General features: G+C 38.0%; 1 protein-coding gene across 4 annotated transcripts in view; it reads right to left on the bottom strand.

Annotated features, from left to right (window-relative positions):
* KHDRBS2 (KH RNA binding domain containing, signal transduction associated 2) overlaps positions 1 to 27,693 on the bottom strand; it is a 346,911-nt gene that overhangs the window by 188,661 nt on the left and 130,557 nt on the right. For all 4 annotated transcript variants that reach the window (XR_007889030.1, XR_007889031.1, XR_007889029.1 and 1 more), the window contains exon 4: positions 3,004 to 3,150. Coding sequence is in view for 1 of the 4 variants with exons in the window: in XM_051614663.1 (XP_051470623.1) it covers positions 3,004 to 3,150 (147 nt within the window). In the remaining 3 variants the exon portion in view is untranslated. The remainder of the gene's footprint in view (positions 1 to 3,003; positions 3,151 to 27,693) is intronic.

Here is a 27,693-nt window from a genome sequence, read left to right as displayed (position 1 = left end):
ATCTGGGCTCAGAAGGACTTGGCAGCAGTCAGATACCTATGAATGTTATGGACTCTGTCTTGGTCACAGAGGCGAATCTGCAAAACACGTCCTCCTCCTAAGAATGGAATATCCACAACTTCTCTGGACAACCCGTGCCAGTGTCTCAACACCCTGGAAGCAGCAGACGGTAAACAAAGCAGTTTGGCTTTAAAAATGTGTCAGTCAGTGAACTACTATGCAGGTGGTTCAACTATTCACTGAAATACCTCTTGGAGGAATCCCCATGCAGAACCTGAGGCTGAGCTGCCTGCAGCTTTGAAACGGTATTAACATGTGAAATGGCTGCTGTAAATAGCAGTACTGTTCCTACCTCCAACTTGGAGGTGAAATCTTCATTAGCCAAAATTTTAATACTATAAGTGGGCAAGGTCGAAGGTGAAAATTAAGTAATCACATTTAAATCCAAATTACTTGCTCATGAAAACTTTGCTTCAGTTAATAAATGTTCAGATTTTTTTCCCTCAGTCCTGTTCTACATTTGTCTATTTTCTAATATTACATTTATTAGGCATTTATGTTAAAATTCAGTCTCATTAAAACTTCCAGATAAAGCATAAAAACATTCTTCCATCTTACTGACACAATCACTATTATTTCTGAGGGCAATATTTCATTTAAAGTTCACAAAATTCATAACTAATGTGAAAACTCATTTGAATAGTTTATTGCATCCTTGATTTGGTATAAATAAAACCATTAGATTCTACTGCTTTCACCCTTGTCATGCAATTCTAGTATTCACTGCTGCAATAAATTAGGTTTTACAAACAACAAAACAAATTCAAGAGAAGCTGTAAATAGGGAACGAAAAGGAAATTATCCACTGCAAGCTTTTTAAGTGTAAACCCCACAAAACATGTTGCAACCAGCCAGTTAATAATTGCTTTGTTAACTGTTGTAAATCTGAAATGAGGCAGAGAGGATAAAGCTAACAAATCGCAAACTCCAATCATTACTTGTTTGTAGTGATTATTGCCACTGCCAACCAAGTTCAAAATCTTGTAACAAATAACCTGTTTTTATATTTCCTCCGATGTAGCTATTATACCTGTGCTAGATAAGACATATAATCCTTATCAATAAATAATGTGTCACAAGCAATACATGCTTGTGCAGTTGCTGAATATTTACAACAGCAACACGTCACAAATTTTAACACGTGTCTCATCACACACTGCTGTCTCCCCGATTCACCCAGAATAGATTTTCTCAGGCCAGACAGAATCTTTAACAGATGTTAAAAATCCATGGGATAAAGGAATGAGAATGACCACCACTACATTACGCTACAGTGCAGGAGCTCTTTTCCAGAATGAAGAGGACATACAAAGATAACTTTAAACAGGAACCTCTTTCAGAAACAAATTAAAGTTGGAAAAGTCAAGAACAACTGGATATAAGGTTATCCAAAGGACAGAGACTGTGCAATTGACCCTGTTACCATTTTTTGCAAAGCGCCCCAGACCTTTCAAGAATGTGTTACTTAACTACACATTTTCTTTCAGTGTCATGGCTTGGCAGATATTCACCATTAACTTGCAGCCAAAATGTCATTCCATGTTATGTTGCCAGCATTATGACACTGACCTAATTTGTCTTTCACATTGTACGTTCCACACTGAGTCAGAAATCATGAAACAAACACATTCTTGTCTCACGGTTATTTCCTAGAATTTCAAATAGTATTTTATTACCAGTGTTCCCAAATTGGAAGCATAACAAGGGGATGGAAATGGAGAATCAGAAATATAGTCAACTTGTCTAAAATGTAGCTAATTTATGGACATTCACTTGGTGTCAAGAAATGTTACCATTTAAAACAATCACCTGGCTGATTATTTTTAACAATTTTAAGTTACTTATTTTGTATACATAAAAATATGTTTAGTTGCTTTAAAAAATGTGAATATGTTAAATACTGTACTTACATACTGTACTTGTAATGTATTCTCCTTTTCCCCCATCAAGAAACCTCCACCAAAAGAAAAATTTAAGTTCTGCCATGCAAATACGTGTATGCCTCACCTGAACTCCTCTTAATTTGGCTTCACGTTACTTATAAACAAGGCATTCTTTGAATCTTTTCATTATTGTTGGGAGATATGAACACTTACTAAACTTCATTTTTCTTTTAATCATAAATAAAAACAAGCTTCTATTATATTTTTTTAAGGAATGCAATGTCTGAACATTTTTTGAGTGCTATATAGTGTCAGGACACACCTCAGACAGTAACTGATGTAATTCTAGTACTACACAAAGCAACTTTTACTTAGCATTTAATATGCATATAGATAAATTCTAGCATAAATTTTAAGTATGAAAATATAACGGGATACTGTGTAAAGGTGGAAAAAATAAATTTCAGAGAATTTGCTGGGAAAGCAGTAGACAAAAAAGGAAATATTTCAGAAAATGTTGTATTTGGTATAAATCAAACTGAAAAGGTTTCCAGCTTTAGAATTTGTTTGCATGCTCTCCTGGCTGATGGAGGATTGCTGAACTGGTCAGCATCATGACAAGATACCTTAATACAAATGGAATGTTTTACTCCATGCTGTTCACTCCACAAGAAGGTCATTAACTTCATTAGCAAGATACTTACATAAATTGTTACATATACAAAAATGTTTTTACAGAGTTAAATATAAAAAAAAAATTAAAGTGTACTCACATACTAATGACTAATGTCTGCAGCCAGAAAAAAAAGTAATCTATCCTTCACTCCAAAAATCAAGAAAGGAAAGCAAAAAACAATTACAAATGGAAATAATAAAACATGTAGAAGACATATCAGGGGAACAACTGTGACAATTAATGGCCTGTTAGGCATCTCCCTGAGATGAAAGAATAAAAGAGAAACTTTTTTTTCCCCCTTCAGCTAAAGGTGCTTTAAAGAAGGCACACATTCAATGCAGCACAACCACAACCAGCCACAGAAGGATTTTGTAAAACACTTACAGGAACGAGGAATTTTTTTATTTCTTCCAAGGCGTGACTCATACGAGAATATGCTTCCCCAGGTGGAGCAAAGACTTCAATTAATACGTGAAGCTCATCACTCAAGTGCGCATATTTGGCTTCTCCACTTTTCCTTAGTTCTTCCTCCTATGAAAAAAAAAAAAAGGTGTTTTGTTTTGGTGTTTTTTTTCTGAACTGGGAATCCACTTATTTTGAATTAATTTAGCATTTACAAAGGACCTGACAAAAGGACATAATATAAGCAGAATTCTAAACCCTTGGAGAAACAGAAGTCTAGTGCAAGCCACTTAAATATTTAAAAATCTATTTCAAGAGTTTGGATGATAAAACCAGCGTAATTATCATCTACCACAGATTCTAATCAGCACAGTGAAAATATGCCAAATGCTCCAGAAGTGAGTACTGAAATATTAAAACCATAATGGAAAAGCTGCATTAATCTGAGTCTTAGCTGTTAACAAAAAAAAAAAAATCCATTTAACCATTTTAAAGCTATTGTTTATTAAACTCTTTGTTATTTAATTAATATCTGCAAGCTATACATTTTAGTAAGCCCTAGTACTTCTATTTGAGATATGAAGTCTGAGTTTCAGGCCCAGTTCTGCTGTGTGGTACCTGTGCAATCAAGTGTACATTGGTTAAGATGGTGATTCACCTCAACTAGATTTATCTTGACAATCTTGAGGTCCCAGTTTTCCAGCTATAAAATAAGCATAATAATTCTATTTTCTGTTAATGTTCTGAAACATCAATCCACTTTCTTATACAAGGCTTTGAGACAGTGAAGGTAAATTGTAATATATATTCATAGTAGTTACCCCTGCATAAAAAGCAAAGATATAAAATAGCGATCATGTTAATGGCATTGGCTATGACAACATAATGAAAAATTTGTCATTACTACACAAGGTAGCAGTAATTAATACTGATAAAATGAGGAGTTGAAAACTCAATCTGCAAAAATATTTTGAGAAATGTAATTTTGAAGAAAGTATGTATGTGTATCTGCATTTTATAGATGGAAAATATAACTGCAGAAAAAGCAAATTATTTTGCTTAAAATTGGGTACGAAGTTGCAGCTTTGGATTAAAATTATCATTTATGAGCATTTATATATCTAAGATAGAAAAACTGTAAGAACAGGTTACAATTCTTATTTATTTTGCTTATTTAATTGTGCATTAATTTATTTTAGCCTTGTCTAATTAACACGATTGCTTGACACCAAGAACACATGCACTTATGCCATGCTTCAAACAATGCACAGACAGTTCTTTCTATCTACAGCAGAAGACCCAGCCCCAAGGACTTTCTGATTTTTCACAGAATACTCAATGGTTTCATCCGTTAGCTCCCAAGCCCTAGATCTGAATCTCTGATAAGTCAGCCTTTTGCAGATAATAAAATCCTAACTCAATAAATGTGATCCATAATTTTAGCTTAAAAAGTTGAAAACTGACATGATTGTTCTCAACTAAAACCCAAAAATTAACATAAGCATCACAGAGGGTAAAATATTTCTGTCTTTACCGTTAAAAGTATCTTTGACATTTTAGCTTATCACTGAACTGTCATTGAAATGTCCAGAAGAACCACAGCAAAATATAACAGTCTATCAAAAGATGTTCCAGTAATTTTGAGGTTTCTGGAAAAAAAAATAAAATATTTGATTGCAACTTCTGGAATGATTTGACATGAAGTATTTAAACGTAATTAAGTTTTAAAAGTTATAAAGTTTCATCCTAGAAATTGCTGAAATTTTCCTTCATAGTGCTTTTTTAAGATTCTTAAAAAAACCCAACAAACCAGAACAGAAAGCTTCAAAAGTTGTTTTTCAGGAGGAGACTACCAACAAACTTTGTAAAAAATATAAATTCGATCTTTTTTTCAAATACAGAAAAAGGCAAAAATAATACTTGGCGCATTATTTTGATGAGGACTTTGTGCCACTCATAGTAGCATTTTATAATGCAAACCTGTCTTACAGAAAGGTAGGTATATGCTTGTATGGTGGTAACAATGGTAAGAATATTTCTCTTTTATTTTTTCAACAAGTTCAGAAATTCTGAAAACCCATCATTTTATAACCTTTTTCCTAGGTTCAACAGATGCTTTGGATCACTCCTCAGCAGTCATTTCTACAGCTGTTAGAAACAGCAGGCTAGGGCTGTGAGATCCTTAACATTTCTTTCTGAAGATATCTATATCTAACAAAGGTTTTTTTGGTGAAATGCATGAGGTTAGAGACTGAATTTTCAGACAGGGTAAACCATCAGTGAATTCTTCTTTTATTGCAAGTGTGTGTGTTGACAGAGAGAAACTTAAATCACTTCAGGAAAAATATGGAACAGTGAGAATTCACAGATTATGTGAGCACTGTAGCCTTACATTTAATCGTACGCCAGATATCAGATATCAGGCATTCAACAAGCAAAACAACAGATGCAACTCACACTGTTGAGGAGACACTGGTCTATAAGGAAAGTTACACCTACTGGCAGGTAATAGAGTTTTCCAAGTGCAGTACAGATGAATGGGCTCTTCCAGGAGCACATGAAGTTGAACATGTTGGTAAGTCTTCATGAGCAAATAGCACAATCCACCTGCACAGCAAATCAGTCTATGCTGTGGACCCAACATCCACACTATTTATATTTAGCATGACAACACTACCCCTTCTCTAGCATTTCAGTGGGTTTTGTCATCGGCTAGATATAGCCCGGATGCACAAACTGAGTTCCCATTAGAAGCCAGAGAGCCTCCTGGAGCCTGATCAGCTCATTCTCACTGTACATAATGGCCCAGTCAAAGGGAATGATCAGGAGGCTCTCCTCTGAACTGTGCCTCTAATTCAAAATAAAACACTAACAAATAAATGCCCTGTGTAGTACTGGCAAGGACCAAGACGCATTATGAGACTTTCTAGCACCTGTTGCATGAAGGCAAAATGAGTGAGATTATCATAAATCTATTTTATATGGTTATTTCTAAGGTTATCTGGGTGCTATTAGTCTTGCAAGACTCTGTGCCAATATGCCAGTTCAATTACTTCTGGACTTCGGCTGTTTCTCATTTAATTCTGCCTTAACCAACTGTGAGGTCCAGCCATTCCTCATGGTGCTGTCCGTAACTTTTTGTCCAGCAGTTTGGATGGCTTTGGCTAGGGCCTACCCAGCAGCCCAGTCACTTAACCACAGCTCTAGCACAGGGACTGTAACTGCTTAAGCCTATTCATGTAGACATGAACCAAATCACAGTGAAAATCCATGTGCATTGAAAGCTGAATGGATTAACTGTAGAGAAGTACCCTGGAAACAATAAAAAACCAGTTACATTTTAGGCATTGGATTTAGGAAAGAAAAACAACAGATCTGAGACCCAGTCAGTTCTGATGTATAAAATGAATGGAATAGATTCCCTGGGCTTCTGGATCAGTGATGGCAATCTCTCTTAGTACTGACCCTCAGGTTAATCATACACACAGTGATGATTAACTCCAGGTTCAGCACAGCAGAGGAAACACACTACCCTCCAAAGACAACTGTTCTCTTGTCCTGATCTTTCACTCCAGTCTGCATGCCACTTCCCTTCATCTCTCAAGACTGACAGTACTATATTCCAAACCCAGCTTTCCTCACACTATGTGCTTCAGGCTTCCTTCATCCTCACCTGCTGCCTCTCAGTGCGTCTGTCACACAGTGCTGAAGTCCACCTTCCCTTCACCTGATGGCTCCATAACCCACTCCTTCATAAAACAGAACAGGTATTATAAAAAACACCTGCTGTGTTTTATAATTTCCGGTTGACCAAAGCAGGGAAAATGAATTATAAAATTCTATAGCAGAAATTTGAGGAGTACCGACCCCTGCAAAAGTGGAGCGTGTGAGTGATAAGAACACAAAGGCAAGGAATAAAGATGAATTATCTCTGGATGAGAAAGCAGCCTTAGCATTTTAAATGGATGCATGCTGCCAGAGAACCATTTTCTGGCTAGAATGCCAGCCAAAATATTTGAATAAAACTACTGGAAAGAACTTGAAAGAAAAATGAAATTTGCATAACAAACTAAATTACAGAGTCCAGAGTGATGAATAAAAAGTCTCCTCATAAAATTGAAATAACAGAATATCCAAGAATAACAGAAAAGAAACTCGCGGCAGGAATTGTGTAGATCTGAGATAAATTTCATCAATACAATACACAGAACTTCCTATCATGTAACAAATACAGCTATGAAAAGGAACAATGGGTACTTCAAATACAATATAAGAATTGCAGTGGATTTCATATCTTGCAAGAATTTGCAAATAAAAGTGTGGCACAGAGACTAGACAAAGATGTTAATCATGGTGCTGCTGCTACAGAGGCATTATTCATAAGATCAATGGACAATGCTACAGAAGAAAATTAATGAGCCTACAGTTTGACAAATGCAAACCTATTAATTTTTAATCTGGACATAAATGCAAAATGCAAGATGTTGTCTGCAACACTGATTGTAGTAGAAGTAACAAGTGAAATATATGGTAACAGGTAAATCAGAATAGATTTAATTTCTTGGTGGTACCTGTTTCGGAGTAAAAAGATTTTTAGCCCTAGGTCACATCAGTGGAGAAACAGAGAACAGAAAAAGAGGAACAATTTCAGAATGGATGAAGTAGAATGGGACACTGCTCAGCAGAGTACAGAGCAAAGTTAGAAGAGCTTAGCCATCTCTTGTCTCTTGTTTTTAAACCGGTTATTCTCATTCCAGAAAGTGGAATAAAGAAGATGGAGATTGTGAGTGCATGAGGAAAGATCACACAGCAGAACGAAAAGAGTGGGTGTTCAATACCAACAGTTAGCCACAGAGACCCCATTATGAAATACATGCATGTAGAAAGAACATTGTTCACAACAGAGGAAATTTCTAGAGATGCAGGTGACAGCAATAATTTATCTGTATTTGATACATCATTAAAATTCTTGTACTTTGGTGAAATGGAGCAGAGATTTGTGTACATTCAGTGCTGCCTTAGGTAAACAGATCCTTCAGTTCAAGGGTGCTTTATTTCCTGATGTTTTTCATAATGAAATTTAACAACATCTTAATGGTAAAGAGGTACTAAACTGTACCTACATCATATTTGTGTTTAGATAGGTGAGAAGGAAAACAAAGATAAATCAGCAGAAGAATGTGCTGATAACACAGCCATCGAATTGCTATCAAAAGAGCCTGAACACCTGGAGTGAATATTACATGAAAAAGAAAACAAAGGCTTAGAAGAAGGGTTAACAAATTAAAGTGTTATGTGCCAAAACTGAGGCTACAGCTGTGACCAACAACTAGTGTTCTACCGATGAAGTACCTGCCAGAAAGCTGCTAGAGCAGAGATCGAGTTCACAAACCTACAGCTAAAACAGAATTGGTAAGAATCATCTGGTCATTAGACAAATGCTGCTAGAACTAAACAAGCCAAAGATATTCACAGAATCATAGAAACACGAAATCATAGAATCATAATATGGTTTGGGTTGGAAGGGACCTTAAAGATTCATCTAGTTCCAACTCCTCTGCATGGACAGGGACACCTCCCACTAGAACAGGTTGCTCAAAGCCCCATCCAACCTGTCCTTGAATAGTCCCAGGGATGGGGCATCCACAACTTCCCTGGGCAACCTGTGCCTGTGTCTCACCATCTTCACAAGAAATAATTTCTTCCTAATGCCTAACCTAAATCTCCCCTCTTCCACTTTAAAGTCAGTACCCTTCATCCTATAACCAAATGCCCTTGTAAAAAATTCCTCCCCAGCGCTTTTCTAGGCCCCCTTCGGGTACTGAATTGCAAGTTTGCAAAGTTAATGCAGGAAACTAAAGATTCTCAAGAAATGTACATTTACCATATCTACAGATGCTTCCTGAAAAGATTATGTTACTCTTAAAACTTATTATCACAACTAAGGACCACTGCATTCAGGCTGCATTCAGAGTCAACAAGAAGACTTTGCTTTAATTACAAAATGTCATGCTTTTATTTAGGGAAGGCTAAATATCAATTTGTTGCACCAAAGTTACCAACTAGATTGTTTGAAATCCCACCAAGTTTTTATACTCCTACTATAGGCAAAACATACATTATATGAATTTATTTATTTTTTTCTCGTTGAAGTTGTAAAAGTCTAATCAAAGAATTATTAGTCATCTAGTTCCATACTAATACTTGCAACTCAAGCTACATGCAGATAAAATGACATGCACGCAAACTTTCTCGTTCCTGGCCCCTTTCCTGATGTTACATTCACCCTTCTACTGCCCTGGGGGGTCCTAAGGTTAATGGCTTCAGCTGGGGGAGGGGGGATGACACTGCAGCACCTTGAGTTTTTTACTACAAGAACACTGATGGTGATCTTCATAATAGCCAGTAAGGCTGGATAAGACCTCTAACATCATAATGTTCCTTCTCTCTCCAGGAAGCATTTGGGGTAGTTTTTAGGTTTGTGAACACAACTACAGAAATTACTCTTTCTCTATAGTTTTGTAACTGCATTACCAACCCAAAATTGCTATATATGGTAAATTTTACATATGCTATGTGCTTTTTCTTTGCTCTCTGTGATGCTCATAAAGTGCTTTCAACCAGCTCCTAAGGTTGCACTACTTTAATGATCAGCAACAGATCTTGATCCATTGTCCCTCTGTTTACAACCCTGGAGCATTCCTTATAATCTGGTGTGTTTGCTTTTAAGGTCTCCACTTTGATACCATCCCTGTACTTCCCTATGCTGCAGGGCCACAGCATTACCCTCTACACAGAAGAATGACTTACTGTAACTATCTATTAGTTACCAATATAGTATGAATCTAGACAAAAGCCAAAATGACATAAGCAGCTGCCTATTAGACAACTATACCAGGCTGCTGACAGTCAACTGCCAAATCAACATACTTAAAAGGATTAATACATTTGTTCAGTGATTTTAAAAAATGAAGACAAGAGAGATTTTACAGTGGCTGATTCCACTTTAAGAACTTTAAGAGCTTACTGTGTCAAAGATAAAGCACCAAGCCTGTGGCATAAGAGAAAAAGATCCTTTCAGCAAAGCAGACATAGCTTCGTGTACACTGATAAGAGGAAAACGTTATTTTCCCATGCTATCATTTTTACTTTTGTAACATCATTTTACTACTTCTATTACAACTTTCTAGCTCTAGTTATTTCATTGTGTTTGGAGCCAAGTTATCTTGGGTTTATAAATTTTAATCCCTTTTTTTAGAGACAGAGAAGGGGAAGAGTTACATTGAAGTGACACAGATGCTATAGTCACTAGAAAGCTCTACTGTTTTAGGTAATTCAACCAGCTAGCTCAATTATCAGACATATTTAAAAGAAGATTATATGACTTTTATATATATATATATAGTTAAATAGTTTTATATATATTTAAGTGTCCTTAAACACTCAGGATTTAGACATGATCTTGATCCTAAACAACAGACTGCGGCCATGTAAACTCCTGTTCTGTTCCAGAAAATAAGTTGAAAAATAATAAAAATGCTCCAGTGATAAAAACCAGCTCTATCTGTGCACACTGTGAAAGACTAGAAAATTGTTATTTCAGGAGAAAGACCTTGGAGGCATCACATTCAATCCTAAAGAAAGAATTTGTTCAATATCCAATATAAATTAAAAGGACATCCTCTATTAGTTATTTTTAAGAAATGAAAAAAAAAAAAAGAAACTGCAAGACCTGTACTATTCCTCCACCTTCAATACTGAAGAACATTCCGGTGCCCCAATTTAAAAAAGTATTAGAAACAAAAAAGATCAAGATGCAAAGGATGATTGTGAGTACAGAAATATTTCCATATGACAAGCTGAGCACAGAAGATCAGGCAACCATCATGTTCCTGCAGTTCAGGATGTCCTTTAAACAACTGATTGTTGGAAGACGTCTCAACTTTCATTAGTTCTTATGTTCTTACCCAAGCTTACAGTCTTGCAACTGACAGAAGCTGCAGACTTAGTCCATTCTTACCTTACTCCGTCTCATTAAATGTCACATTTTGACTCAGGATTGGCAATTAAACCAGTGGTAATAATGCTCTTGATCCCCTCCCACCCGGGTAGGGAAGGAGAGAGAAAATGAAGGAGACTTTCTGGATTGAAAACTAACTAGACAGCTTTAATTAAACACTAATGATAAAAGAAAACATGTACAATTATATACAAATGTGTTCAGGAATGTGCAACACAACTATTGCCTCCACCCATCCCCAGAAACTCCCATGGCATCTCCTGAGCTGTGAGCAGTCCCAAAATGTCCTGGAGCTATAGGAGAGAGCAGCACAGGAGACATAAGCTGAGGGGAATTGTGAGGGTCAGGAATGCACGAGCCTGGGGATCAAAGGAGATGGATGGACGGAGTCCTCCCTGTACGCCAGCCATGGATGGAAGTGAAGGGAAGAAGGAGCAGGAAGGAAGCTGACTTCCGTGATCTCTGACCTTCACTGAGCTTACAAAGATACATGGAATGGAACACTTTGGTCAATTTTGCTGTTTGTCTAGTCCACTCCTCCCTACGAGGGTTACAGATAGGACTCTCATCCTTCAGCATCTGAGCTGCTCAACAAGCAGAGCAGTGAGCTTGAAGTCCTGGCAGCAACATAAACATTCCAGTGTTATCAGTCCACTAGCTGGAAAACTTGTTGCTAGTTAAAAGAGAGCTCAATGAAGGAAAAAAGAAAAGTCAGTAAAAGGAAAATTGGCTTCATCCTGGCTTGAACCCAGGACATTAGGAAATGTGAATACACCTAGTGGGGCGTTACATGTTGCACACACACAGTATAAAACAACACGCAAATCGAGTATGTTTTTGTCCTACGATATTTGTAATTGCTTGTTGCTGTGTTAGGTGTATCTTTTTTTTTATTAAACAACACCTGTAACATACACGTATATGCTTAAGGCAGTTCTGTGTCAAATATGGAACTCCTAATAACGTTTCTCCCTAGGCTGCACATTTTGTTTAAAAGATCCTGTTACTAATTAGTATTCAAATTAGCTCAATGTAGTATTACAAGTACTTCAACAAGAAAGCAAAGCAACACTTCAGCCACTGATAGCTCATTATAATCAGAACTCAGAGAGTGCAGAGGAGAGAGATTTACAACCACTTTCAGCTGAAAATTGAGGAATCAGGACTGCTGCAAGATGTGCTGAGAACCAACTGCCTTCACCTCCTCACCTCCTGTGGTGGCAGCCTCCGCCAACCCTGCTACACAGCAGGACATTTTGAAGGATAATGTTGTTATGTCTCTGACTAACCCTTTGAAGTTCAACTGGGAAGCCTGTGCAAAGACAAGGTTTAAAAGCTAGAACTGATCATCCCATTTGACTCTTCATTGCTTTTTCTAGCAAGTCTCCCCCATTGAACAGGTTTCCACATGAATGCTTTGTACCCTGAAAAGTAATGCTACCTGTGATGCAGGAAGTTCTTCCCTAAACACCTGGGATAATTCTCCCAGTCTGCCATGTTGGCCTAGGCAGGAGAACAGAGATGGTTTAGCTTTCAGTACTTTAAAGACCTGGCTGATAAGCTGTATTATTAAGTTCATTTTCCTGCAACTGGGCTGACTGCCAATAATTATTTCCTAAAGGCTGTCCCTTGATTAACCACAATACTGCAAACGCCAGCAGCAAAGGGATTTCATCATCCTACCACCAAGTACAGAAGGAGATCGCTATTTTCTATATCCCCTTGATTGTCATGCAGTGATGCAGAAACCACATTGATGAAGGGAAGCCACACTGGCAGAGTAAATGAAACTCTGTGAAATGAAGGAGGAAAAGGAAGATCGTAAATAATTGGCAAACACTGTATCTCTCTAATAGCATTTACATAGACAAAAATGTTTTGAATCTGAAATTATTTAAAAAATGCACTATCTTCTGCAAAAGTACTTCAAGTAACAGATCAGTGTGTCAAACTCTTTTTCTAAGCTAGAATGCTAATGTCTTGCAAATGAAACATTTCCTCTCACATGTGCCAGTCACACATGACTTTACGGGCTTCACTTGCTTTTTCTTTCCTTGTAGGATTTTAGGTTTTGCATAATAAAGAACAGAAACACCCTTTTCAATGGCAAATCTACTTTTCCCTCTACTATCCAGAAAATCTAACTACTCACATTGTATTAATTTAGACAAATTTTACTGAGGGTCCAAGCTCTTGAAGGATTTCTCACAAAAGTGTCAGAAGTAGTTAACTGACAAGTATGTTACAGCAATATTCCATATATCATGATTTTATGTCTGACAGATTTACTGAATGCAAATAAAATTGCTTGCAAATGCATTCACGATCATCTCAGCTATGATGGTGATTTGCTCTGCAAAGACAGAAGAACAAATTTTCTAATCTTCTCATAATGGAAAACTGTAAGGATATTAGTTCAATATAAGCTGTAAATTAGTCTGACTAAAATCCCTAAATTTTTTAACAAGTAGTGATTATAGCAATTCCAATAGCAATTTACTAGAAGACTCATTTTCATGAAATGTGCAGAGTACCACGGACAATTCATGTAACATTAGCTTCTTGGCTGTGCAGTCTAGACCTGACCTGAGCTCTGAACCATGCAAGAGTGACTTAAGAAGCTACTACTCAAAGGAAAAGTAAAGGAAGTAAAAATTAGTTCTACCAAGTTTTATCTTAGGATAACTTAGCTGGGAAAGGATTATGTTAGCTTTTGGTTGGCGTAACTTAGTCTGTGACTCCAACAGGACCTTCAGTGTTCCCCATTGCAAATTCTTACAATACATTATTTACCTAAGAAGACCAAAAATGTATCCTCACTGAAACTGATCCCTTTGGCAAGGTTCACAAACATCCTAGGATCACAGAGAAAGCAGGCTGGAGGATGGCAAGGGCCTTCCTCTGAGAAGTCCAATGTTTAAACTTAAATGGTGTTCTCTGTACAGCCCCAAAGGAAATACCAGGTGTGCATTCACTTCAAAAGAGCTTATCCCTGGCTGAAGGGTATTAAACTGGCCTGGCACAGACATCAGCGACAGGGCATTTCTCTAAAACCTCACAGCGTGCTCCTCCCACTCCCCTCCCCAGAACCTCCCATTCCCATGGTCTCCCAACCAGAATGGACTATCACAAACACACCAAGCAAATCTACAATTTCTAGAGTAAAATAATTTTAAGATTCAGTTGAAAGCAGATCACTGTTCTCCAGAAAAGGTTAAGTACCAGCAATCTTCAGAGAGTCAGCTGATTTTACTGCATGAAAAATTAATATTCATTTCGCACTTAAGCTTTATCACCCAGATCATCCTTGGCAATTTAAAGCAGTCCTCCAATCCCCTTTATGCTCTCAGATTTATGCAAGAAGACACAACCTTGTGCACAGGCTTTGAGTGTTGCAAAATTTTCATTATACAATAGCCATATCTCAGATAATCATACAATATGCAGATTATATTCATCTATTATAGTCAATTCTGCTTAATGTCACTATCAGTTTACCACAAAATTTTCTTCTATTAAAACCCTTTTCCCAGGAAACACTGTAACCTGCCGCTGGCTGAAAATGAAGCATTGCATTTGTTTTCTGTTTCTTTAGTGCTTTAGCACCTGTGGTCTCCCTTGTTGCTCATTTTCAGTACCAGTAGAAATGAATATAAAATAAAACTGAACAGCAGCCCTGTTTATGCAGACTTTCTCCATAGCTTTGAGACAAAAGATGAGGGTGTTTTTATTGTTGTATGAGCATCTTCAAATGTTCTGACTGATACTAAATGCTGAAAAAAACCCACATTTCCTCTCCTTTCTTCCCTCCTAGATTGAAAAGAGAGTAAAATAAAAATAAATCCTAAATCAGGAACACATGCACCACAGAAGCTCAGTAGAGCTTCAGCTACAGTTTCCATCTGAATGCTGTTGGCTGTCTTTTTTGTTTGTTTGGGGTTTTTTTTGTGGGGTTTTTTGTGTTTTTTTTTGTTTGTGTTTTGTTTGTGTGTGTGTGTGTGTTTTGTTTTTTGTTTTTGTTTTTCATTTCAAGTGGGCAAAGAACAAATTACTCAAATTCTTTGAGAACATAATTACACTCCCCAGGCTGTGCTCAACCCCAGGTTTTTTCAATGTGGACAAAGGCCCCAGTCTGAAAGAAGTCACGGGACATCTGGACAACTATTTCAGTTCCCTGAGTGAGATTAATTTATCTTAACCTAGGTGTCCAAAAAGTAGATATTGAAGCCTAAAGGAGTCATGTGGAGCTCTCAATGGAAAGAAACAGACATTTTCACTGGGTGAATCATCTCCAGCTAAAGGTGGAGTTCAAGGTGATTTGGAAGTTTACATGAATAAAGAAGTTTAAGGATCTAAATATAATTTTGAGTCTTCCCAAACCATGGTAATTAAGAAGTAATCAAAGTACAATTAGAAATTCTAAAAATGTAAAAAGTAGGCCTAGCGTTAATTGGATTCTTTTATAAAAATTATTAGCACAAGGAGGAAAAAAAAAAAAAAAAGGTACTGGAGCCATGATACACAAATCCAAACACTGCTAGGCATCACTTCTGTAACTGGCTGAAGGATTATAGACATCACTTTAATTATTCTGGAAAACAGAACAAGCATGAATCAGAAACACTGTATGTATCAACTTTCTCCTTCAAACACTTAAATATGTGTTATCTGTTGGGCAGTCTGGATGAAAACGGCATGATCTTACAAGCGAGCTAGATGTTCCACTGCTGGTGCCACAGATAGCAAACAAGGAGGTGTAAACCTAAGCAACCAGGCAAACCATGGTTGAGATGTTACTGTTACCAAAATCAAGCATATTTTTCTGCTGTGCAGTGCAATTTTTATTCTACTCAAAGCCAGTAGTTGATTGCAAAAAAAACACGGGGCAACAGATCCTCGTATGATTTAAGAGGGATGATATATCTAATTATGAGAAACTCTGTTTGTTTTATTTTCATTTTACATAAGTTACTGAGGGGTTTGGTGATGATGGACTTCCTCCTTGGGACCTGTGGGAATGCTGCTGCACAACAACAGCTGATCCATTAAACCTCTCCCAGCTGTGGACTACCAATTATATACTTTCACTGCCCGCAAATGTGACACACAAGGACAGGTTCTGCCACTCTGCAGCCTGAACAACAGCATAATGAACATCACGTTATATTACTGCAAACCTGAGACACACAGAGCAGTCTAGAAAAGTGCTTGAGGTGTCTCTCTGGTAACCAGAGCATGTAGTCTTTTCCTAACAATGCTCCTTAATCACCTGGCAGTGCTCAGGGGACTCCTGCCCTTCTTGGTCACCTAATTCCAGGTCTTGCACTGTCCCTCCCTGTGTCCTTGCTACCTGCCCCTGGGGCTACAAAGGCTTATCCTGCACCACACAGCACCTGTTTTTCCTTGGCACATCTTTCCTCTGTATCCCCATAAAGAGAGCTGCACCAGCTGAGGACTTGCCTTCCTTCCTCCCTTTGTAGAGAAAGAGGTTTTTTTGTTTCTTTCTGCTTTTTTTTTGTTGGTTTGTTTGTTTGTTTGTTTTTAATTAAATGTTGCTATTAGCGAACTATGTCACATTAGCTCAGTGAATCCCGTCCTGCCAGAGGGTGTTTCTATGCTAGAAATGTTCAGTGGCAAAGATACCCTCTCATCAGCTGCTTCTTGCTGCTGTGCTGGCAGACTGCCTTCCCCAGAGCTGCCTGCCCGGCCTGCCCACGCAGGCAGCAAGGCTGGTAAGCACCTGGCAAGGCAGGAACATGGGGTGAAGAAGCACCTCCCCCTGAGGCATGAGGACCCTGACAGTCCCCTGCCCACCACTCCTCTAATCCCCTCTCAAGCTGGTTTTCAATCTTTTTGCTATCATCTCCTCAAGACACATGGGGGGTGACAAACAAGACAAACTGTCGTGTTTGCCACAGAGACATGAGATCGGATTCTTCTGTGTCTGTGGAAATGCAGGTCAGCAACCATAGCAGATTGCTGTGCAGGAAGAGAAATTAAATGCCTCTTTGGGTGGATAATATGGAAAATGAATGTAACCAACCATCTGCCCAAAATGCAGCAGTGATCATGGACTATCTGAACAACAGCTTCAGACTGTCAGCTGAACTAAAGCCCCAAAATTATTGGTGTTGTGAATAGTTCTACACTTAGGAATTGCTCTTTTTTTAAATTTCTGTAGTTTGAATATATTTGACTAAGTGCTGCTACCACCTCTTATCAAACAGAATCAAAGAATTGCAGAATCTTAGGAGCTGGAAAGGACCTTGAAAGATCATCTAGTCCAACCCCTCTGCCAGAGCAGGATCACCTAGAGCACATCACACAGGAACGTGTCCAGGCAGGTTTTGAATGTCTCCAGTGAAGGAGACTCCACAACATCTCTGGGCAGCCTGTTCCAGTGCTCTGTCACTCTCACAGTAAATAAGTTTTTTCTGATGTTTATGTGGAACCTCCTATGTTCCAATTTTCACCCATTGCCCCTGGTCCTATCACTAGACATCACTGAAAAAAGCCTGGCTCCATCCTACCGACACTTGCCCTTAACGTATTTGTAAACATTGTGAGGTTGCCGCTCAGTCTCCTCCAGGCTAAAGAGACCCAGCTCCCTCAGCCTTTCGTCATAAGGGAAATGTTCCACTCCCTTCCTCATCTTTGAATGATACAGGACTCCAGACAGTGTGTAGGAAGAAGAGGGCAATAAAATAGACTTTCTTAATTGAGGTTCCTCCCAGCTTTCCTTTGCACAGAAAACAGAAAAGTGTATTTTATCTTTCAGATTATGCAGCTATCAAGATAGGAGTGGCTGGACAGATGTTTGCAGTTGTAGGAATGCAGTGGGTTTACCTGCAAAGTGCAGAGTAATTTTCCTTAAGTCAGCTCATCCAATTGAAATACTCCTAACTTAGAGGAGGCCCAGCATGCTCTCTTCTTGCTCACCTTACAAAGCCATAGTGTTAGTAACAATATGGCAGAATTAAGAGGTTAAGAAACGGCAACAACAGAGTATACATTTTATGAAATTAATCTAGTGCCAGATAATGTTACTGTTATTGCCACACAAAATATTGCATGCTAGTGTATAACGTTTCTGAAAAAAAACAACAACAAAAAAAAGATGCTGCTTGGAAATACTCCCAGCAGGTTCAATGGAAGAAGCAGACAGGCTGCCTGCCAGATTCAGCAAGTCCAAGTCAAGTTCCACAGCTAGGGCTACCTGAGGTTCTGCAGAGCCAAAGGAAGCCTTCAATTACATGTCGATGTGATGGGTTGCTTTAGCTTTTATTTTAATTTTAATTTGTGAAAATACAAGACTTAGGGGGATGTAGTGCTATAAAGTGCATTCATTCATCCTAAGTCTGGAGGATTTTCATTTGTCTTATGGCAATCCCCCAAGTACACAAAACAGACTACTATAAACCACAAATACTGTCCAAAAAAATGAAATAATTTACTTCCAGGCCAGAGCACAAAGGGTCAGTGCAGAAACAATACCCAAGATGAAATAAATCACATTTGCCAATGCACAAGGCCTGTGACTCTTGACTAGTTTTGTCATCTATCCACACCTTATCTTTTGAGCCAGCCACCTGCTGTTTCTATCACTTTTTGAATCTAAGCAGAGCATGCAAGTGTTTTAAACCAGACTTGGGTATTCTGCATTGGAAAATCAAAATATTCCGGCTTGGGATTTGAAAACCTGAATCCTCTAAGTTTACAACACATTTTTTGTCAACACTGTGGAATGTGAATGACCAGTGAATGTTTTATACACAGTAGTCTCCTTTAGCATTTCCAGTATGATTCATTACAATGCTCATCTAAATAGCATAGGGGTTTTTTTCCTTATTTTCAGTAGACTGCTTTGTACTTCGTTTCTCTTATTTCTATTCATTCCTTCTACTCAGATGGGTCAAACATATTTGCAAACATATTCTTTGGGGAATCTTTTTAGCTGCTTCCCAAAAGTGTTCATAAAGAAAGAAGTGACTTCTGTTCCCTGCTCACAGAAAATTCAGTGTTCATTTTCAGGAGAAAAAGGAGACAGAAGGCTAGAAGGAAAGGGTTCATAAAACAGTATGCAGTAATGAAGGTAGAAAATAATAGCTTTCTCTTTTTTAGTGTATTGCTTACTTGGGTTTGTGTAGGGTTCCTGAAGGTCTGTAAGATCTTAATTGTTGATTTTCTGCAGCTAATGGACTGGCAAAGGGATGTGACTGTGCTCTGTGTAATGGACAGTGGTGATTTTAGAGGACAGCACCACATTTTCTCCCATCTTTTTATGCATTTTTGAGGAGATAACTGTAGCTCCTTCACTGTTGCTCAACATGAGAATCAACTCTGTTCTGGTCTGATTTCTGACAAATTAAAAACTATAAGACTTGATTTGGCACAGCCACCAGGTTGTGTGACACTGTTTTGCTGACCGTCGGCTGCTATTGTGCAGGCAGCTTGGTTACAGAAGTAACCTGGCAGAGCCTCTGTGGCATCCTTGGAGAGTTATCTGGAGACCAGAAAAGGAATGCCCATACATGTGCCATCAGTTGTACTGCCAACAAAACTTGGTAAGATAGCTATGTTGTTCAACAAAATATAGTCTGTGCTGGATACAGCTTACTCTTACCAGTGTCCATTTCTTCCACCAATTGGGTCTGGTGGGTATTTTTTACATCACTCATTGGGGCTACATGAGCCAATATGTAATTACCAAGTTGACTAATGAGAAGCTAAAAGCAGCAGACATCCAAAACTCCTGAATGGAAAATTAAACAATCCAGTGTTTGTTTCCTGCAAACCGGTGGGGAACACAGGACGCGGTACGTCTTTGGCTGCAGGTAGAGATCAATTTCCCTTCTGGCAAAAGAAAAACAGAGGCAAGAGAAAAAGGAGTCATAAGAAAATCTTCATATGAGGAAGCCAAGGAAAAGGTCCTGTTTGGAGGTAGGATATTAAAATGAAAGTTTGGTTCCTGAAGGAAACTGCCTGTTTGCTGTTTTCAACTATTTTCAGGTAAAGGGGGTGTGGCATGGATTATCTGTGAACAAACTGGAGAAATGCTTCTTATTTCTTCCTCTAAAAGAAGCAGAGAGGAGGCCTCATGTTACCAAGCCAAGGATCACTCGTAACAATGTCTAGAAGTACTAAGGATGTTCTTCTCATTGCTGTTGGTGCCAGGGTAGACATGACAAAATGAGTTTGAGAAATAGCCATGGAATGTTAATTAAGAGTTACAATCTCACTTCAAAACTTTGATTCTCTCATTATTTTAAAAAACTTCAGAGGCCTTTAAGAATTATTTTCTATTTGAAGAGGCTTTCCTGCCCTTTTTAGGGTAGCATAATTCCACTGAATATGATGCCATGGATCTTAATAAATCTGTGTGTGACAGCTATACCCATACATCTGCCTTTGTGCTTTTCATCTGAATAATCATTTTTTAAGCTCCTGTGTCATTAACATCATCATTACTTGAAAATGCAAGGTAAGGACATGTTGAGCTATGTTGAATGCCCAAGGTCTCAAAGAGCAGTTCAGGCTGCAATGGTTGACTTCTGAAGGCAGGTGAAATAACTAGGAATAAACAGAATTTTTTTTTCAGAGTGACCAGAAGGCACAACTCAGAGTTCATTTCCACCAACTGAGAAGAGCTGGCACACTGCTTTAAAAAAAAAATAAAACTGAAAGCCCCACAACCACAATCAGTCTTGCTCTCTCTTATTTCGTCTCTCTCATGGTACAAACAGAGCATCCCTTCTTTCAGAGCGACCCAAAATATGCAGAAAAAATCCTTTGCCACCCTACTTTGCAAAGCTTCTCAAGCATGTTCTTCTTCCAGTTCATGGGTATGTGACTCTTCTAAAAATTCACAACTTCAAGTTTGTCAGTCAAAGGAAAATCACATCCATACTTCTAAAAGGCAACTACTCATTCAGGGGGTGCATATTCCTCCAAAGATAGCGCAGCATCTAAACCTCAGCTGGAAATGAGCAACGATTGTGAAATCCCACATTAATATGACTTCATATATTTCAGTGTGCCCACTGTTCCCTTCTGCCTGGCTTTAGGCACAGTACCACAACCCATCCACTCCTATACTTAGAATAGAAAAATACAGAACAGATTAGATTATCTTTTTTTTTTTCCTTTGGAGGCCTACCCTGCCTCTTCCATTAATTATATATAAACCTCAGGCTCCTGAATTAAGTACCCTCAATTTCCCTGCTGTGACTGGATGACTACTTTTCAAAAAATAAGCCATGGCATTTTCCTTAAAGCACCCACTCTGAAAATGGATTTACACTGTTGCTACCAATTTAGCCCATCTGGGAGAAGAAAGTGAGATTAAGGAGCAAGAGGAAAATGCCTCCATTAGAACAATTCAGGCAATTGGCAACTTCTACTCCGTGACTGTGAATTGGATATGAATTAGTAAAAACATTTAGGATAGTGAGTGATAAAAGAGTACCACTTCAGGTTTTACCACAGCTTGAATTGCTCTCATTTTGAATATGCCACTTGTGCTAAGGTTTAATTAAATGAAAAAAAAAATTGTAAACCGAAAAGATCTAAATACAAAGGCAACAGAGAGAAATCACAAAAGCCAGAAGCAAAATGAGCTACATCCTCTGCATTATTCACTGACACAGCAGCCACAGGGCTCAGATTCACTGTGCTTAATGTATTAATGCCCTCCTGGCCAGTCCCTGAAAGCATCTGTATACTTTATTGCAGGACTAAAATGACTTAAGCAATGCTTTACTAGGCTTACATAGATAACTATACTTTTTTTCTCACCCACATCCTTCTTCTCCTTTTCATAGGAACTGCATCTCTGAAGGCCTATCTACAAAATGAACTCAACACAAAATAAAAACTGCAAGTGGCCACAGGAAATATAAACATCAATACTCAAGTCTGGAAAAGATACAAAATATTTTACTGGATATATTTAATTAATAAATGTATAGCATAGAAACACTGGAAATCCCACCAGCATTATACACTATTAAATATAACATTTTGTATTTTATTCTGAATTGCTAAATATCTATTACTGTGCTCTATGTAAATTATACTTTTTGTTTAGATTCTCTTTTGTACTTTTGCTGGCACAAGTATTTAGTCTTTTCCTTATATCCTTGGAAAATGTGGTGTGTCTTAAGTGTTGGTAAAATCTGTCTTTACATTACTAAGCCAAACAATAAATAAGTTGTTCATTGGACTCTCCATGGTGAATTCTTTTTGTTGCAAAGTGAGACATATTGAACAATAGTTCCTTGAAAATAGCTGCTGCTGCCAATGCAGCACAGATGAGCTCACTATACAAGCTGGTACAAAGACAAATGACTAGGACGTTCAGAAGTATTGGGATCTATTAGGTGAGAAAATTAAAATAGCTTGGGCTTTTTGCTTAGCCAAAGACAAGACTTAGGAAAAAAAAAAAAAAAGTAAACATTGAGGATGGAAAATAAATTTGAAGGACTAAATTTCTAACTACCAGAGACTATTTTTGTCTGCAGACAGTGTTCAGATGCCAGTAATGGAAGCAAAACTCTTACCATGAGTTTAATCAGGTCATTCAAATGGCCATGTAATACGATTACAGACAAAGCAGGTCCCCTTCCAGAGCAGGGAAGTGTGAACTTCTGACACGGAGTTGTTATGGTCAGTCTTAACTTCATCCTTTGGGTTAGCACTTCAGCATTTAACATATGATGAAGTATCACTGATTTCCTGGAACATACACAATCTCCGTTTCCTACCAGGACAGTCAGACAGAGTATTTGCAGCTTCAGGCTAGTGTAGGAGATAGCTGTAGGAGATAGTACCTTTTTTGTAGAAGCAGTGCACTGCCAGAGTGCTGTTGAGTTACTTGGTTATTGTTACTGACATGTGAACTGCTTAAATAAGAAATGCTGAAATATGAAAAATCAAGGTCAGATATACTGATTTGTTTTTCCTTTTTTCAAAATATTAGTATATTTATTTCCTCCTCTCTATTTTACCCAAATTACAAGAAATACATATATTGCTAAATTTCTTTCCATCATGCAGTTTCTCATTAGCTTAAAGAAAAGAGAAAAACGGACAGTACTGCAGCAATAACATTAGGACATATACAATGGAGTAAAATGGAGAATGAGAATCTCTACTAGGATCTTATGACTGATGCATGCAATTTTTAAATTTAATGCTACTATTAGAATCAAATTCAAGAAATTCACCAAAGCATACTTAGCATACAGACAGAGCTACAACTATGTAATTAATTTGGACTGTGTCTCATCACCCTCATAGTAAAGAATTTCTTCCTAATGTCTAAAGTAAATCTACCCTCTTCTAGCATAAAGCCATTAGCCCTTGTCCTATCGCTACAAGCCCTTGTAAAAAGTCCCTCGCCAGCTTTCCTGTAGGCCTCCTTCAGATACTGGAAGGCCATCATGGCTATCATGATTTTCTATGTTCTTAGCTAGGCAAAGCTGACAGCTTTTTGGCATTAAAGAATGACTCATCAAATAGAAGATCACAGCAATCACTGTATTACCAAGATGAACTATTATATGTAGCATGCCAGCATGTATGAAGTAAAAACGAGTTAAGCATCTATGAGCTCACTTCTGTAACCTAGAAACTTATTTAAGGTCATTGTCCTTCATAAATACTGAATCAACAAAACTCCCTGACAGGAATAAGGTTTTATAGTACGAGGGCTAACTAAAACTATTTGCTTCTTTTGCAGAATGGAGTAGTGAAAGATCATGATTAAATATATGTTGGATACACTTCTCTATATGCAACATGAACCAAAGCAATGGAAAATGATCTTATTTTCAAGTGTATGATATCAGGAAATCACAATGTTATACTGTTACACAGGATATACTATATGCTTTATATTTTCATTGTATTTTAACATATATAAAGATATTCACAGTAAGAAAATAAAGAGAATGAAAAACAGAATATGGTTTGTGTAGAACTACTTTGCTCATTAAGAGGAGTTACATATATATGCATACTATATCTTGCATCTAGGGAAGAACAACCCCATGTACCAGTACAGGCTGGGGGCTGACCTGCTGGAGAGCAGTGTAGGAGAGAGGGACCTGGGGGTCCTGGTGGACAGGAGGATGACCATGAGCCAGCAATGTGCCCTTGTGGCTAAGAAGGCCAATGGCATCCTGGGGTGCATTAGAAAGGGTGTGGTTAGTAGGTCAAGGGAGGTGAGGTGAAGCCGCATCTGGAATATTGTGTATAGTTCTGGGCCCCTCAGTTCAAGAAGGACAAGGAGGTGCTTGAAAGAGTCCAGTGCAGAGGCACAAAGATGATGAAGGGAGTGGAACATTTCCCTTATGAGGAAAGGCTGAGGGAGCTGGGTCTCTTTACCTTGGAGGAGACTGAGGGGCGACCTCATCAACGTTTACAAATACATTAAGGGGGAGTGTCAGGAGGATGGAGCCAAGTTTTTTTCAGTGATGTCTAGTGATAGGACCAGGGGCAATCGGTGAAAACTGGAACATAGGAGGTTCCACATAAACATCAGAAAAAACTAATTTACTGTGAGAGTGACAGAACACTGGAACAGGCTGCCCAGAGATGTTGTGGAGTCTCCTTCACTGGAGACATTCAAAACCCACCTGGACACGTTCCTGTGTGATGTGCTCTAGGTGATCCTGCTCTGGCAGGGAGATTGGACTAGATGATCTTTCAAGGTCCCTTCCAGCCCCTAAGATTCTGAGGTTCTGTGATTCTGTGATAGCATGTATTTCATCTTAAGCTTAGCTTTGTAAGGAATGATTAAAAAATAAACTCCTTAACGGGTGAAAACTCAGTCTTAAAATTGAGGCTATGTTAGTTATAAAAAAATATAATACAACCATTCAATTTTCCTACTTGTTTTACTTAATCTTTCTCTAATCAACAGGCTGAGAAAGCAGGCACTGGCTGCCAGCAGTCAAAATTGGCAGGAACTAAGAGACTCAAGTGCCTCTAAGTTCCATTTCAATTCCCATGACAAGACCAGAAAAATAAGGCAGGAATTTAAAACCAGCAAATTTGGAAAGAGTACACTTGTTTTACTTGAATTTTGCTTATTTAATCATGTTTAACTCTCAAAGTAATTCTGTACCTACAGTAATTTCCTGCATAGTATGTTTCCTCAGCTGATGGTGAAATATGTTCTATTCATAGTATTACTTTGTATTGCCTTTAAAAAAAACACTCCATGATATTTATACATGAGTTTGTTCTATTTTCCTCACTGCCTTTCCTGTTCTAATGAATTTTACGAGAAAAAAATGTGCTACTCTTTTTGTTTTTTCACTTTATTTATTACAGAGGTGAATGTGCTAAAAAGTTTTGCAGGGGTTTTGTTTGTTTGTTGTTGTTTTTTTTTCCCAAAAAGCCACCATTTTCCAGACCTAGAGTACAGGACAAAGATCTAAGAGCATGTGAACTCTTAAGTTCAGAAGTAGCATGAACTTCTTTCATGGTTTTGCACTAGTCATTTAGCAAGAGGTGATGAATTTAGCCAACCTAAACACAGCATGCACCACAAACTTCTTCAATAATAGGAGGTGCCCTAAAAGTGCTACATCTTAGAGACTACTTCTGTGATCCAGCTTCCTTCCCTATTTTCTGTCCCAAGAAGGAAATACGTTGATGCTACCCTCCAGCAACAGCAAACCATGTCACCTCTGGATTTGATTCAGCTGAGCATCACCCTGGGGAACACTCCCTCCCAGCCAAGCAGACCCCAGTGATCCATCTGCTCCATGGTAAGGACAGGTCTCCCTCTCCAAGAACATATTGAACTGATGAGTATACTAATGTTGTTTGTCCTCATTGGTTTTCAGCAGCTTTCTAATCCCAAAGGGATAATACTAAATGGTGTGAAACAAAAACAAAGGGTATGGAAGGCAATTTTACTTCTGCACACTTATAAAGAAAATGTTAAACGCTTAATCAGTATCAAAGCTAAACATTTTCCTTGCACTTGCCATTTTAAGGTTTCCTTCTGTAGGAATGCTCCACTGTTTCCTCTACTTGGTTCTCTAACACTGGCAGGAACTGGTAGAAAAGCCTGTACTTTGAAATAAATAAATAAGGTCAAAAGTTTTCTAGCCTGCAGTATTGCAAGAAGATGTAATTGGCCATTTAAATTTTACAGTTTTTAACAAAGGCTTCTTTCCAGTTGGAGCAGAGAAGCAATAATTCTGTAACTTGCTAGTAAACTGCAAAATATCCAAGAAAATATTGTGTTTTTATAGAGACTGACACTTTCAAGAAATATCTGTACATGACCTTGGAATACAGGTATTGCGCTCAATTTCTGCAACAAAAATACAAGTCAGTAAGGCACTATAACTGAAACCTCAGGAAAAATTCATTCTAACCAAAACACTTTTTTAATGATGACAGAGAAAAAAAAAACAAGAAATAATAAAACAACAAGCAGGAGAAGATTTTGAACTAGAATACTTAATATAGCTATTAATTCCATTTTATAGTAAACAACTTAGTGGGGAAAGAAGCATTAATATCTCCTCTTAATTTTGAAAATTAACACCGCTTTCAGTTAGAGGCAATACTGAAATAAATTCAATGATAATTTACTTCGTAACCTGCATTAACATTGTTTAAATGGTGTCAGCCAGCATCTCACATAATGTTTTGAACAAGTAACAGGATCTTAGGGCTGCGGCACAAGCTGCTATGATGCACAATAAAGTACATTGTTATGCATCACTGCAAACCTCCAGCAAACGCCAACAGTATAACCTGAACAACCAAAACAATGAAGACCTTTCTCTTCTGAAAGTAATTGTAAAAAAAAACCCAACAAAAACATGGATGGGATCACTCACTGTTTATACTTTTTTAATTCTGATAGTTTTCGGAGCTCTCATTTGGAGTAAATGCATTGGGTGCTATGCTATGAGTGGCCTCATGAATGTAGACTCGAATTAATACTTTTAACTTTAAACAGAAAAGCATCCCTTGGAAGTCCATACAACTTTCATTTATAAAGTACACAAGACCACCTTCAACAAAAAGGAAGAAACTGGGGAACACTCCCAGGTTGCTGAGATTAAGAAATCTGTCAGTAATCAAATTAGAGGAGAAAGTAAAACAGGCCATAGGACTCAGCAAATGGCAAAAATTTAACCCTGTCCACTTTCATCCTTCTGTCCACAATCTTCTGTCAGGGGATTACTTTCTCTCAAATATCACTAGTTTTCTCTATTTGGTGTAAAAATTCATCATACTGGAACAAAGCATGCAGGTGACGACAATGTGTGGAAGATTAATAGAGATGACAGGATACCAGCCTTAGGGGAAAGAGAACTGCTGTTGCACAGTCTGTTTTTTGTTGAAAGGTAATAGGAAAATTTTCTGCTTGTACATGGAGAAATAAAACGTGGATTCTCCTTAAAAGCATACACTGCCTGAGAAAACATCATGTAGCACGTAATGCTTACACATTTCACCTTTAAACAATGCAAAATGAATGGGAGCACTGCTCTAGGTGAAACTGTCTCCAGTAAGGACCCATCTGCATGTCAGGAGAGCTTTCAGGTTTGTTTGGGGATGATCTGAGAACAGTCCATGGGGTGAAAGCCTGCAAGAAGAGAGGCCAACAGCAGAATAGG

The sequence above is a fragment of the Apus apus genome, chromosome 3, assembly GCF_020740795.1.
Source record: "Apus apus isolate bApuApu2 chromosome 3, bApuApu2.pri.cur, whole genome shotgun sequence".
Lineage (NCBI taxonomy): Eukaryota > Metazoa > Chordata > Aves > Apodiformes > Apodidae > Apus > Apus apus.
The sequence above is the reverse complement of the archived record's forward strand: the minus strand, read 5'-3'. Positions and strand labels throughout refer to the sequence as shown.